Genomic DNA, 13,646 nt, shown 5'->3' on the forward strand with positions numbered 1-13,646 from the left:
TTGCTCACAGAAAAAACCTCTGAGATGGTGAAAATTCTAGGCATGTAAAATATTCTGAACTGAAGTCAGCAATGAGCAGACTGCCTCTGAACTGCTTTCAGTTGTACTGTCTTTTGTTAGAATATGTTTATCTTCCCTCTCGCAATTAAAAAGGTAGTTTTCAAACACTAAGAAGAGTGGCAACTTAAATCTCCAGACACTAAAAATTTATAAGATCTCCTACTGGACTAAAGAGGCCATGAATCAAGGTGGGTCATTACTCAGCTTCAGTCTACTAACAGTGCTTTGGAGCCTCTTACCAGTACCTTTTCTTCCCCTCCCCCATAAGACATGAGGGCTAGTGTTCACGCCACAGCAGTCCTGTGAAGTTTCAACGTCAGACACGCTCCAGCCAATTTAACAAGGCTTCACAAATACCCAGCCCTGACAGCCTGCGGTTTTCATAAACACTAAGGAACATCTTTGCTGATAATTCCCGATTTATGTACAGGATTCAGGGACACGCTGTCACATGGACTATGGCATCTGGGCCTTTTCGGCAGGATACCAAAGGGTACAATTAAGTATGATATATATCTTTTCCACTGGTGTGGAAAATATCCTATGACCCAAGTTTCACAGGACAGTGAGTGGCAAGCATGGAGCGCTGGCTTATAGGGCTCTTCTACACAGCTCAGTGGGCGCTGAGGTTCCAGTCCATTTGTTTAAAAGCTTTAACTCCCAAAGAAGGCAATGTTTTTCAGTTCAGGGACTCTGGCATAATTAAAATTTGTACCCCGATGTCAGAAATATATTCTTTGACCAGACTTATTTCTGTTTACTCTAATTTGTGACACTTAACTCCCAGTACTACACCTACCTCCTCTCCTAAGATCACATAAAAAGTCTTCACAACTCACACACAGAAGAAAACACCATCCAATTCAGTTCTGTACCATTTAACTGAAATGTGTAGGATTTCCTGCCTTCTCCTCTTCCTCCTCCAATTCCTTTCCTCCCTCCAAATCTCTTATTATTCTTTAATATCTCACAAATCAGCCTTCACTTTCTACAGCTCTGAAGCACAGTTATTGTCATATTTGGGAAGACAGAAGAGTAGAAATATACTTCAGTTTGTTTCCTCTAATGAGCAGTGGAAAAATCCACTGGGATTCCTTAAGCGTGATCCCTTTATTACGTAGCAGGCATTGATTTAATACGCAAAATAATTGATGATGCAATCCATTCAAAAACAACAGATACAATAATGTAATGGGCTAGTTGCATCTCTTGGCTTCAACTACATAAGGCTATCAGTCTAGATGATACCATTCAAGATGTAGATGCTTGCAGAACAAGAAAGTAAGAGTTTGAGAAGCAAAGCCTATTACAAAACACATCATTCACTTTTTCGTTCACCCCTTTCCCTCTCATTCTCTTACCCAATTTGTATACTCACTCGTTTCCGATGAGGACTAATTTCTAGTTTCATCACCGCACATTTGTTTAAAGTATTTAGACGCCTATAGAGCAAAGAAACTCACGTTAGCAAAGGCAGGCACAGCCACTCACGAATGAGTAGATAAATACCTGTTTGTAAACATTTCATCTATTTAAAGAGTTTCTTGGAATTCAGTAATGTCTAATTCCTAGAAGAGTATTAGAAACTTCTTTAAAAAGTGAGTTGTTTAAAAATACCTTCATATTTCTTTAATTTTTATATGTCAGTGTAAAATGCCACACAGCTATGATACTGTCAAATCTCTCTGATTCTTCAACTCTAAATGAGTTGTTCTCACTGAGAAAAATCATTCTTCCGGTAATTCTTAGGTTGAGCCATTATGGACCACCACACATGGTGCCAAAAACGAAGTTTGTGGCTGGGTGCAGCAGCTCACATCTGTAATACCAGCACTTTGGGAGGCCAAGGCAGGCAGGAATTTGAGACCAACCTGGCCAACATGGCAAAACCCCATCTCTACTAAAAATACAAAAATTAACCAGGCATGGTGATGGGCACCTGTAGTCTCAGCTACTTGGGAGGCCAAGGCAGGAGAATGGCTTGAACCCGGAAGGTGGAGACTGCAGTGAGCCTAGATTATGCCACTGATCTTCAGTCTGAACAACAGAGCCAGACTCCATCTCAAAAAAAAAAAAAAAAAAAGAGAAAAGTTTGCGATGTCTCCTTTTATAGAAATAGAGCAACAGGAACCAAGTTGAGTTTTTAGCAAAATAAACAAGTGTCTTGTATTTCAAATCAAAACTCGACTTTAAAAAAATTAGTTTTAGGCCGGATGCGGTGGCTCACGCCTGTAGCTGGGCATGGTGGCGTACGCCTGTAGTCCCAGCTACTCGGGAGGCTGAGGCAGGAGCACTGCTTGAACCCAGGAGGCAGAGGTTGCAATGAGCCGAGATCACGCCATTGCACTCCAGCCTGGGTAACAAGCGTGAAACTCCATCTCAAAAAAAAAAAAAAAAAAAAAAAAAAAAAAAACAGTTTTAGTTATCTCCAATCAATCATAATCTTGGACAGCCTGTAGAGCCCTTGCACAGAAAGGAAATTGGAGCCCTCTTGAATATCTGATATTTAGAACAGCTAGGATAAAAATAATGTGTGCTATAGTCACAGTAATAGGACAAGTGATCATCTAAAGAATTTGCATACTGTAACTTCAGGGATCCAAAATGTTAAAAATTAGGCACTCAGGTCAGATTCTTCTTTGCAACAGGCATCCTATTGTAATTTTGATACCAATACCTCTGCCAAACGGCAATATCAACTTAAAATTCGGGAAATTAAGTTTCGTTGAAAATAAAATACTTACAAAAACACCAAAACCTCATGGGGAAATAATGCAGTAGTTGAAAAATACTCTTTAAATATGATGAACTAAATGGTATGTGCAAATATGAATAACAGCCCTCCAGGCCCCAATTTTCCAGACATCTCCAGGATGATCATCACGTAAGTCTTCCTCAGATGAACCTGTAATGTGTCTGTTTGCTATCTACTATCACCAGTTTTCCAGTTTTTCCTACAAATTGGAATTCTTACATTTTCATCAGATAATAGCATTTCATTCGCACAAATTCCTGGGAACCATGAGACCTCCTCAAGGCTTTATCTTCCTGATCCTGTTCTTGTAGTTTGCCTAACAATGTTGATGCAACAGAATAGAAAGTATTTTCCCCTGCCTGATAAGCCTGACTTTGACTTCATAGCTTATGTGGTAGCCTGTTTATAGAGTAAACAAAGATAGCACAGAGCGCCTATGTTCAGAAAAATGCTCTCTGTTGATAGGGAGGAAAAGAAAACAAATAACTAAGAAAAAGTCCGCACACTTTAAAATGAGAGAATATGAGGTCCCTCTATTAGGGGTATCAATTACTTAAATGACTTACATCCACAGTGTTTTAGTTTTCAAATGTTTTCAAGATTTAAAGAACCTGAAATGGTTACAGTTAGCCTTAGGTCTGGGTTCCATTCATCAAATCTGTAATCAAATACTCACTTGACTTCATTTGGGCTTTAATGGTTGAGTGGTGTTTATAACCAAATTTACTAGGCACAGAGGCCTATGGGGCCGGGGAAGGGTTTAGCTTCACAAACTCTAGATTTGAGTCAAAGGAAAAAGACCCAGGAGGCCAGTTCTATAAAGATCAGTGTTACCTTTTAATGTTGGTAACACGCAGCTAATGGCATTACAAACCTAAAGCTCAGAGTTTATACCCGAGAGCTTCTGTGGTTTTCATTTGTCCTGGAGGATGACCCCCAAAGAATGTACTCTGCTGGGACCTTGTTTACTAAACAGAGATAGTACCGATATGAAATCATAGGTCCAGATACACAAACCCGAAGCCTATTGTGGGCCAGGCACTATGCTAGGCATTTCCTATGTATAACTTCATCTTCATCCTCCCAACAACCCTATGGTACAGATATTATGATTAAATCACATTTTACAGAGGTGGAAATGGGGCTTGGGGAGGTCACAGATCTTGTCTGACTCCACATGATTAAAACATGGTGGCTCTCAAACCGAGTAACTTCTGTGTTCCTTTCTTTTTATTTTATTTTTTTGGAGACAGAGTCTTGCTCTATTGCCCAGGCTGGAGTGCCATGGCACGATCTTGGCTCACCACCACAACCTCTGCCTCCTTCAAGTGATTCTCGTGCCTCAGCCTCCAGAGCAGCTGGGACAACAGGTGTGGGCCACCACACCCAGCTAAATTTTGTATTTTTAGTAGAGATGGGGTTTTGCTCTGTTGCCCAGGCTGGTCTCGACCCCCTAAGCAAAGGCAATCCACCCACCTCCGCCTCCCGAAGTGCTAGGATTACAGGCATGAGCCACTGTACCCGGCCATCTGTGTTCCTTTCTAACATAAATATTAATGATAGTAATAAATGAAAGCAACTTATATCCAAAGGGATTCCTCAAACAGAGGCTGAAATGCTGGTTTCCTAACCCATCCGTCCAGAAGCCTGGGCCTTTCCCATGCCCCTAAGGACCCTCCCAGGCTGGGCTCCACCAGAATGTCTCTCTTATCTCCTGGGCAACTTGCACCCTGCTCCGAAGAGGGAGGAGCACAAGGCTAGCCTATCAAAGGTTCAAGAGCTTCTCTGCGTGGGGCTGTAGGAGCCCAGATAAAAGCATAGCAAGAGGGGACCTGGGCCCCACCGCATTCAAAGTAAAAACAGAGCAGAAATAAAGAAGAGAAGAGGGAGAAGGGGAAAAGAAACAATTTTCCAAGTAAGACTCTCACAAATAAAAATAGTTCCAATTCTTAAAGATATTTTCTTGGAATCTGTGCAATTGCTTTAAAAAAATTACATGCTACTTCCATCCCTTCCTCCCTTCCTCCCTCCCTCCCTCCCTCTCTCTCTCTTTTTTTTTTTTTTTTTTTGGAGACAGGGTCACTCAGGTTGGAATGCAATGGTGCTATCATGGCTCAGTGGAGCCTGGACCTCCTGGTCTCAAGGGATCCTCCCACCTCAGTCTCCCAAGTGCTGGGACTACTGGTATGTGCCATCATGTCTGGCTAATTTTTAAAAAAAATTTTATAGAAATGGGGTCTTGCCATGTTGCCCAGGACGGTCTCCAACTCCTGGAGGCTCAAGTGATCCTCCCACCTTGGCCTCCCAAAGTGCTGGGATTACAGGCGTGAACCACTGTGCCTGACTACATGCTTCCCTTTTAACAGATCAAAAATGGGGTACCATGAAAAGTTTACTTATGTGAACATGTGGACAGGACCCTGGGGCTTTCCATTACAAACCAGTTGATGACTATTACTATGAATTTTGAAGAATATCCTTTTTTAAAAAAGAAAATCTAACCCTAGGTCTTTCTGCAAGTACTTAAATTTCGACCCAATAATTTAATTTTTAAAGTGCTTTTACATCCATTACTGCCATTTCCTATGAGATATTATAGGAGGGAAAAGTGAAGCCCAACTAGGATATGTGGCAGAGTCTATTTCTTCTAGGCTTTTCTTTTCACTGAAGAGCTAGCAGCACAGATTTATTCTCCTCAAAGAAAGGTGGCTTTTCAAAAGGTACTCAGAGCCAGTTGTGAATTGCAAAGTACAGTGGATACTTTTTCTTCCAGAAATGGAAAACAACATTTCAAACTGATATTCTGAAAAAGAGTTCAAGAATTTAATCATGACCCTTTGGCCTGAAATACTGCAGTGATATTTTTATGACCCAAGAATTCCTAAGCTATTGCTGCCGTTCAGAGTGCCCACTCTCTAAGTGGCTTAAAATGTGTGAAATGACTCAATGCTTAAATATTTCCTAAGATGCATCTCAGAAGTGACCTCATGCATATGCATGATCACCAGTGATGGATTGAAAACAGATTAATTCTGCCCCACAGCTAAGCATTAAAACATTAAAAAAATGTCTGGAGTAGTTGATATTCCAGATGTGGACTCCTTCCCCTCCCAAAGCGGTATCTGTGACATTTTTTCATTCCAGATGACATAGTTATGGTATTACACTCCATAGCGCAGTGCTTAGAATTAGGTTTCTTTCAGAAAATAGGAACATACCCTGTACATTTTTATCAGTTATTTAATTGGACTAGAAAAGTGACAGTGTTTCTGTGGTTAAGATGACTCTTCGTTATTTCCTCTCTTAAACCATGAGAACTAGTCTAGTCCATATACTATTCTAAATATCCTGTCTATCTTCCCCAAACCCAGTGCTTACAGTGGCTGCTTCAAATAACACTATATTACATAAGAAAGGCAGAAAACGGTACTTTCACAGAATTGTCACTGCTTTCTTTGCATACAAAGAGGAAAGAAATACGGGATGTCATTCTACCTTTATGATGTTTTTCCAAGTTAAAAAAAAATACGGAGAGGGTGTGCGGTGGCTCACTCCTGTAATCCCAGCATTTTGGGAGGCCGAGATGTGTGACTGCTTGAATCCTACTCAGTTCAAGACCAGCCTGAGCAAGATGACAAGACTGCATCTCTACAAAAAATACAAAAATTAGCTGGGCATGAAGGTGTGTGCCTGTAGCCCCAGCTACTCCAGAGGCTGAAGTGTGAGGATCACCTGTACATGAGAGATCAATGCTGTAGTGAACCATCAACATGCCATTGCACTCCAGCCTGAGCAACAGAGTGAGACCTTGTCTTTAAAAAAAAAAAAAAAAAAAAAAAAAAAAAAAAAAAAAAAAAAAAAAAAAACGTGAACAACAGGCTGGGCGAGGTAGCTCACGCTTGTAATCCCAGAACTTTGGGAGGCCAAGGCAGGTGAATCACTTGAGGTCAGGAGTTTGAGACCAGCCTGGCAAGCATGGTCAAACCCTGTCTCTACTAAAAATAAAAAAATTAGCTGGTTGTGGTGGTGGACACCTGTAACCACAGCTACTCAGGAGGGTGAGGCAGGAGAATCGCCTGCACCCGGGAGGCGGAGGTTGCAGTGAGCTGAGATCGCGCCATTGCACTCCAGCCTGGGCAATGACAGCAAAACTCCATTCCCCGCCAAAAAAAAACAAACCAACAACAACAACAACAACAACAGCAACAACAACAACAAACCCTGAAATTAAAATAAAAGTTATTTAGTTTCATAATCAAATCAACCTATGTGAATTTTGTCTGTGTATAATGTTTTGCCCCCAGAATTCAGCTCTTAGGGCTTTTAGCTTTTGAGAAAAACTAGAAAGGATGAAAAACTTAAAACGAGTAGAAATGTCAGAGGAAGAGCTTGAAAGGATTATCCATGTCCCATCATCGTCTGCTACAGGTTTTATTACTTCCACCTCACTAAAACCTACAAGCTGCCTCTCAGCTTAAAGACCCAACAACACAACAATCAAGAATTTCTGACAGTTTTATTCAATTTCACATCATTTAACTGTCTGTTGCCTATATGTTAAAGACCATGCTGAGTTATTTTATAGCCCTATTTAATCCTATCATTATTTTATATGAGGGCAAACTGAAGAGGTTGAGAGGAGCTTTCCTGGAATTCAAGTGATGCTCCTGTCTTTATGTGCCACCTCCCATTAATTCCTCTGAACATGCTAAATTTCCATCATACCCTTTTAGAAAACCTTAATCCAAGTTTCCAAACCACCTGAGAGTTACTTGTTACACCAATTACATCATATCAAATATGGAACGGTATTGTTTGAGTACTTTCTAGGACAGTGTGGATGCTATTTTAATAGTAATATTAAATAACAATATTTTACTTAATTTTTAATTAACAGGTCTATGATCACTGTGTGATTTGCTAATAAAGACCTAACATAATTATCTAGAACAAAAGCAAACAACTCCTCTCTTAGTGTTAAGTACTGTGTTCTTAAAAAATGAAAAAGGAAAACACTCAAAATGTGTCCATTTACCTGCATAGAGCCTCAATGGCATCTCTGTCCAAAAAATCATGCTCTCTCTTGACCAAGGAAATATCGATGGGGAACAGGAAATCTATAAGAAAAGTAAACAAATATATTTGTTGAGAATCTATAATCCAATCTGCCAAACATCCAAGTTTACCAAAGGGGAAGAAACTCTTCGGCAATGTACTGAGCACCTACTACAGGACACTTCATTGCCCATCAACTTCTATGAGACAATAAGGCAATTCAAGCCAATCCTGCCTCACTGTCGTAAAAGAGCTTGGGCTTTAAAGTGGTGGAAACTTAAACTATTGCTTCTGGTCAAGGAGAAGTGGTTCAGAACATTGTTATACCTTTAAACAAATCAGCAGGCAACAAGTCCCCAGTATAAATTATAATTTAAGCCATAATGACTGTCAGAAGAATGCTCCCTTTTAATGTGGCTGGGTTGTGTGTACGTGTGTGTGTGTGTGTCTTTGCTCATGTGTGATCAGGGAAAAGGTCATGGAAGAAAAACTGAGCCACAGAAAGACTAGAAAACAATGGCAAGTGGTAGGAAATGGAATGTAATCCACTCACATGGCATCAATAGCTAAGGAGAATTCAAGATATGCTTTTTAAAAACAAATATTAGCACTGCAATATGGCCTTGCAGGCATTGATGTAACTCCCCTAAAAATAAAGGGCTAGCTGTAAAGTTTTTGTAGAACAACAGAATCCCAAATCCTTCAATCTGCAGAAGAGATTATTCAGTTCTCTTAGAACAATGAAGAAGCTGTATCAGAACTGAAAACCAGAGAACGGGAGAACAGTCAACTCAATGGAGGAATTCCTTTCTCTAGACTGACTAAAAGGATCCCTTGGTAAATAAATATACCCAAGAAAAACAGAGCGGAGACAGTCACTGTGGAAATTTACAACAGCTCTGAAATTGCCACCAGAGAAAGGCAAGTTATCACCCTCCTGGAGTTCCAGCTATGAGGGCAAGTCATGGGCCTCCTCTGTAGAATGCTACTACAATACCATGAGGAGTGCCTTGGTGTGTGGTAACTCTTTGGACCAGACCTGGGTGAAATCAGTCATCACAGCAGGAAGCTGGCATGACCACAAGCTAAAAAATCCCTGTGGCTGGGCACTGCAGTTCACATCTGTAATCCCAGCACTTTGGGAGGCTAAGGAGAGAAAATCATTTGAACTCAGGAGTTTCAGACCAGCCTGGGAGCATGGCAAGACCCCGCCTCTACAAAAAAATTAAAAGCAAATTTTTACTGGGCATGGTGGCATACGCCTGTGGTCTCAGCTACATGGGAGGCCTAGGTGGAGGATCACCTGAGCCCTGGAGGTTGAGGCTGCAGTGAACTCTGATTATATTACTGCACTCCAGCCTGGATGACAGAGTGAGACCCTGTCTGAAAAAAATAAATAAAAAATAAAAAGTCTCTTTGGCCTTCAAAATGGCTAATGTTACACAATGGAATAGATATGGCTGTCAGCAGTTTTGGAGATGCAGGTAATTAGTCCTGGTCCACCTCTTGCGAGTGGCACAACTGTTCATTATGTTTTTATTGTTTCTTATGAGCACTGGTTTTATGAAATTCCTTATTCTTTTTTTTTTTTTTTTTTTTTTTTTTTTTTTTTGGAGGGGAGACGGAGTTTCGCTCTTGTTACCCAGGCTGGAGTGCAATGGCGCGATCTCGGCTCACCGCAACCTCCGCCTCCTGGGTTCAGGCAATTCTCCTGCCTCAGCCTCCTGAGTAGCTGGTATTACAGGCATGCGCCGCCATGCCCAGCTCATTTTTTGTATTTTTAGTAGAGACGGGGTTTCACCATGTTGACCAGGATGGTCTCAATCTCTTGACCTCGTGACCCACCCGCCTCGGCCTCCCAAAGTGCTGGGATTACAGGCTTGAGCCACCGCGCCCAGCCGAAATTCCTTATTCTTAGTAATCTATTTTCTAGAGATAATATATCAGAATGAGTATAAACTTATAGTCTGTCCTTTTTTTTCTGAAGGCTGGAGTTGGATTACTGACACTGTTCCCTAAATGATAGTATAGAGAGACCAAGAAAGTATCTATTTTCCAAAGATTTATGAATACATAAAATTTAGTATCACAGGATTATATTTCTTCACTAATTTATAGACCAAGTCTCTCTGAGACAAATGATTAGCGGAATCATTATAGTGGAAATAGAAGGACTTATAGTCAATGTAAACTAGAGTATTTAGTAAATGAAGCAAGACAGATTGAAACACTGTTTGAAGGTTATGACACTACATTTTGCTTTTTGGTTCTTCTTTTAATTTTTTAATTTTTAAAAATAGAGATGGAGTCTGGCTATATTGGCCAGGTTGGCCTTGAATTCCTGGCCTCAAGCAATCCTCCTACCTCAGCCTCCCAAAGTGCTGGGATTACGGGCATGAACTACCTACCATGCCTGGTCTGTATTTCACTTTGAATACATACCAAAATGAAATAACAGAGCTGATAATTAATTAATACATTTTAATATTTACAGAGTATAACATCAGATCTATAAACGTAAATTGAAATTTTCAAATGCCTATTATCTATAGGTGAGAAAGTAACTACGTTATTTTAGCAATTTCTAAGTTAGTATACCCAGAGCTATATTTTAGATTGCTTTTCTAATCCAAATTAACAAAAAATTTTTTTAAAATCTGGTAAGTATTAAATGCAAGTGAGGAGTGAAAGAATTAAATCTGTAATTTTATTTACCCAGACTCTTTTCTTTTTTTTTTTTTTTTTTTTTTTTTTTTTTTTTTTTTTTGAGACGGAGTTTCGCTCTTGTTACCCAGGCTGGAGTGCAAAGCCACGATCTCAGCTCACCACAACCTCCGCCTCCTGGGTTCAGGCAATTCTCCTGCCCCAGCCTCCTGAGTAGCTGGGATTACAGGCAAGTGCCACCATGCCCAGCTAAATTTTTTTTTGTATTTTTAGTAGAGACGGGGTTTCACCATGTTGACCAGGATGGTCTCAATCTCTCGACCTCGTGATCCACCCGCCTCAGCCTCCCAAAGTGCTGGGATTACAGGCTTGAGTCACCGCGCCCGGCTGCCCAGACTCTTTTCTAAAAGGACTGGCTTTTAAAAGATGAGAATTTATTGATGTATGGAAGACATTCTCTGAACTCAACTTCCAGTGTGGGTTGAAAGGAAGGAAGTATAAATTGCCAAGTACCAAAATCAAGGAGAAATGGAAGAAAACACGGGGATATGGAATGTGTGGGTTTGTATGGGATACATGGTGTGTGTACTCACCCACCACACAGTGGCAGGAAAAACAGGGGGAGGCGATGGCCCCAAACAATATGCAGTGTACCTCAAAAGTAGGCTTATGCTTCCAAAGACTTGGGAACATGAACGGACCCCAAATACTTGTGCAAATGCAGTCTGTTTTAGGATTGGGAAAGAAGTAAGACAGGGACTAGAACTGGGTCTTAGCAAACATATATATCACAAGAAAGTGTCGCTTGGCAGCAAATCAATGCCAAAAAGAACATAATTGAAGAAAATGTAATTTCTAAATAGGAGAACAAAAGGACAGCCACTTTGGGGTCACTGCCGATGCAATTATCTTTCCTTATCTCCAGTAGAGCTATGAATTGAAAATCCAGTAGAATGCTGGTCCCCCTCTCCACCAAAGCCCTTCTGAATGCTAACAGGTCAGAACTTCTCTCTAAAGGGAAGACAAACAATTCCACCAAAATAAGCATGCAAGTTAATCAAAAGAAACTAGAGATATTCTCTGAAACGGAGAAGCGGTAAGGTATTTTACACAGGCTAACAATAAAACAATTCAGAATCCATCTTCTTGAAAAAAACATCATGCAATCAATCTAGGCTACATAAGGAAGACCGGGTATTCTAACTTGGAAATCACTTTACTATTCACCCAATCTTTGAAAGTGACCTATAAAATGGAACGCATTAGTTCACAGCTGTAATTATTTTAAACTGACTTCATGTAAAGTATAATGAAACTTCCATGTAAATGAACAGCCTAGACCAGACACAGTGGCTCATGCCTATAATCCTAGCACTTTGGGAAGCTGAGGCGGGTGGATCACCTGAGGTCAGGAATTCGAGACCAGCCTAGCCACCATGGTAAAATCCCGGCTCTACTAAAAACACAAAAAATTAGCCAGACATGGTGGCACATGCCTGCAATCCCAGCTATTCAGGAGGCTGAGGCAGACATATTGCTTGAACCCGGGAGGCGGAGGTTGCAGTGAACCAAGGTCACGCCACATTGCACTCCAGCATGGGCGACAGAGACTCTGTCTCAAAAGAAACAAACAAATAAATGAACACCTATTTATCTTGACATGCAGGGAGCACAAATGCACCCCAGAGCTCACAGAAGCTGAGGGAATGACTCAGTATCCAAGCAATCCCCAGGGCACTGATAAGAAAATGTAAGAATTCAGCCCGGATCCTGTATTTTTTGTTTTTTTAAGAACCATTTTTCTCAGTTGAACAACTGAATGCCACAGAAAACGTAATATTCATTAACAGACAACCCAGAGAAAAGTGAAATGCCTAATTACAAGTGGTGGGAAAGGCATCTGCAACACATGACCAATGAAAGATTAGTATTTAGAATAAAAAAGCTCTTATAAAATCATTAAGAGAAGCATAACTGAGGAAAATGAGCCAGAGACATTCCACAGAAGAGCAAACAAATGTGGCCAAGTGGCAGGAATAAATGCTCATTACCATTAAGGATTAGGAAAACGGGCATCAAAATCTCTATATGATTTTATGTCCATTTGATTGGCAAAAATTAAAGTCTGACAATATATCAAGTATTGAGGGAATGTGGATACATAGGGTATTTATGTATTATTGGTAAGAGTGAAAATTGGTACAACCACTTTTGAAAAACTTGCGTTGTATAAAATTGAACATACATATTCTGTATTACCCCCAGTAATTCTGTTCCAAGGTACAGAAGCGAGATGAATTATTATGCATGTACCACAAAAGATAGATACAAGAATGTTCATAACAGCATAGCTTATAAAAGCAAAACAGAGAAAGCTAAAATGCCCACCAACCAGAGTGTGGATATGAATAAACTGTGGTTTATTCACTGGTTTATATAAACAATGGTGTATTACACAGCAGTCAAAGCAAATGAGTAGTAACAGGCCCATACAGTATAGAAGAATCTTCACAATACAATAGTAAGCAAAAAATAAAAGCCCCACAAGATGACATACAGCACAGGACCCTTTTTATAAAGGTGAAAATAACTTTGTAAAAATGTACTTTTCAGGAAATGCAATAAAATCATATAAAAAGCAAGAAAATGATAGTCTTCAGGATGATGATTTTGGGTAGGGAGTGGCAGCAGGCAGAACGATGGGAGAGTGCCGTGGGTGTGTATCATCAAGGTGCTAGCTTTTGTTTTGCATAGTGGGGGTGTTGCATGCTTACTATATTATTATTTTTTAAATAAAACATTTAAATGATAAAATTGCTGAAAATATATCTAAGTTCAATAGTACTCATGAGCAAGGGATTATGATGAGGCCAATTTTGTAAAAATGGCATTCCCAGTTTACCTTCATAAAGCTGTGCATACTGGGGAAAACCAGTTGCCCGCAGCCAGTCACAAGCTTCCTTGGCTTCAATTTCTAGAACAGAACACAAGAAAGACAGAATTAGCCATGTGTACCTGAGCATGCTTATTTTCCCTGAATAAGCTTTGATTTTATGATACAAGCAAATGTGACTGCTGTAGCAAATACGGATAAGCAAACAGCCATACACAC

General features: G+C 40.2%; 1 protein-coding gene across 7 annotated transcripts in view; it reads right to left on the reverse strand.

The window, feature by feature from the left end:
• Positions 1-13,646, reverse strand: part of DLC1 (DLC1 Rho GTPase activating protein) — a 523,653-nt gene that overhangs the window by 19,150 nt on the left and 490,857 nt on the right. For 6 of the 7 annotated variants that reach the window (XM_074383938.1, XM_074383936.1, XM_074383937.1 and 3 more), the window contains 3 exons: positions 13,437-13,508; positions 7,851-7,932; positions 1,439-1,502 (listed from right to left, as the gene is read on the reverse strand). In XM_074383938.1, the coding sequence (XP_074240039.1) occupies positions 1,439-1,502; positions 7,851-7,932; positions 13,437-13,508 (218 nt within the window). Of the gene's footprint in view, positions 1-1,438; positions 1,503-7,850; positions 7,933-11,127; positions 11,260-13,436; positions 13,509-13,646 lie in introns of all 7 variants that reach the window. The other variant, XM_074383944.1, reaches the window with a different exon arrangement.

Source organism: Saimiri boliviensis, chromosome 13 (assembly GCF_048565385.1).
Source record: "Saimiri boliviensis isolate mSaiBol1 chromosome 13, mSaiBol1.pri, whole genome shotgun sequence".
Classification (NCBI taxonomy): domain Eukaryota; kingdom Metazoa; phylum Chordata; class Mammalia; order Primates; family Cebidae; genus Saimiri; species Saimiri boliviensis.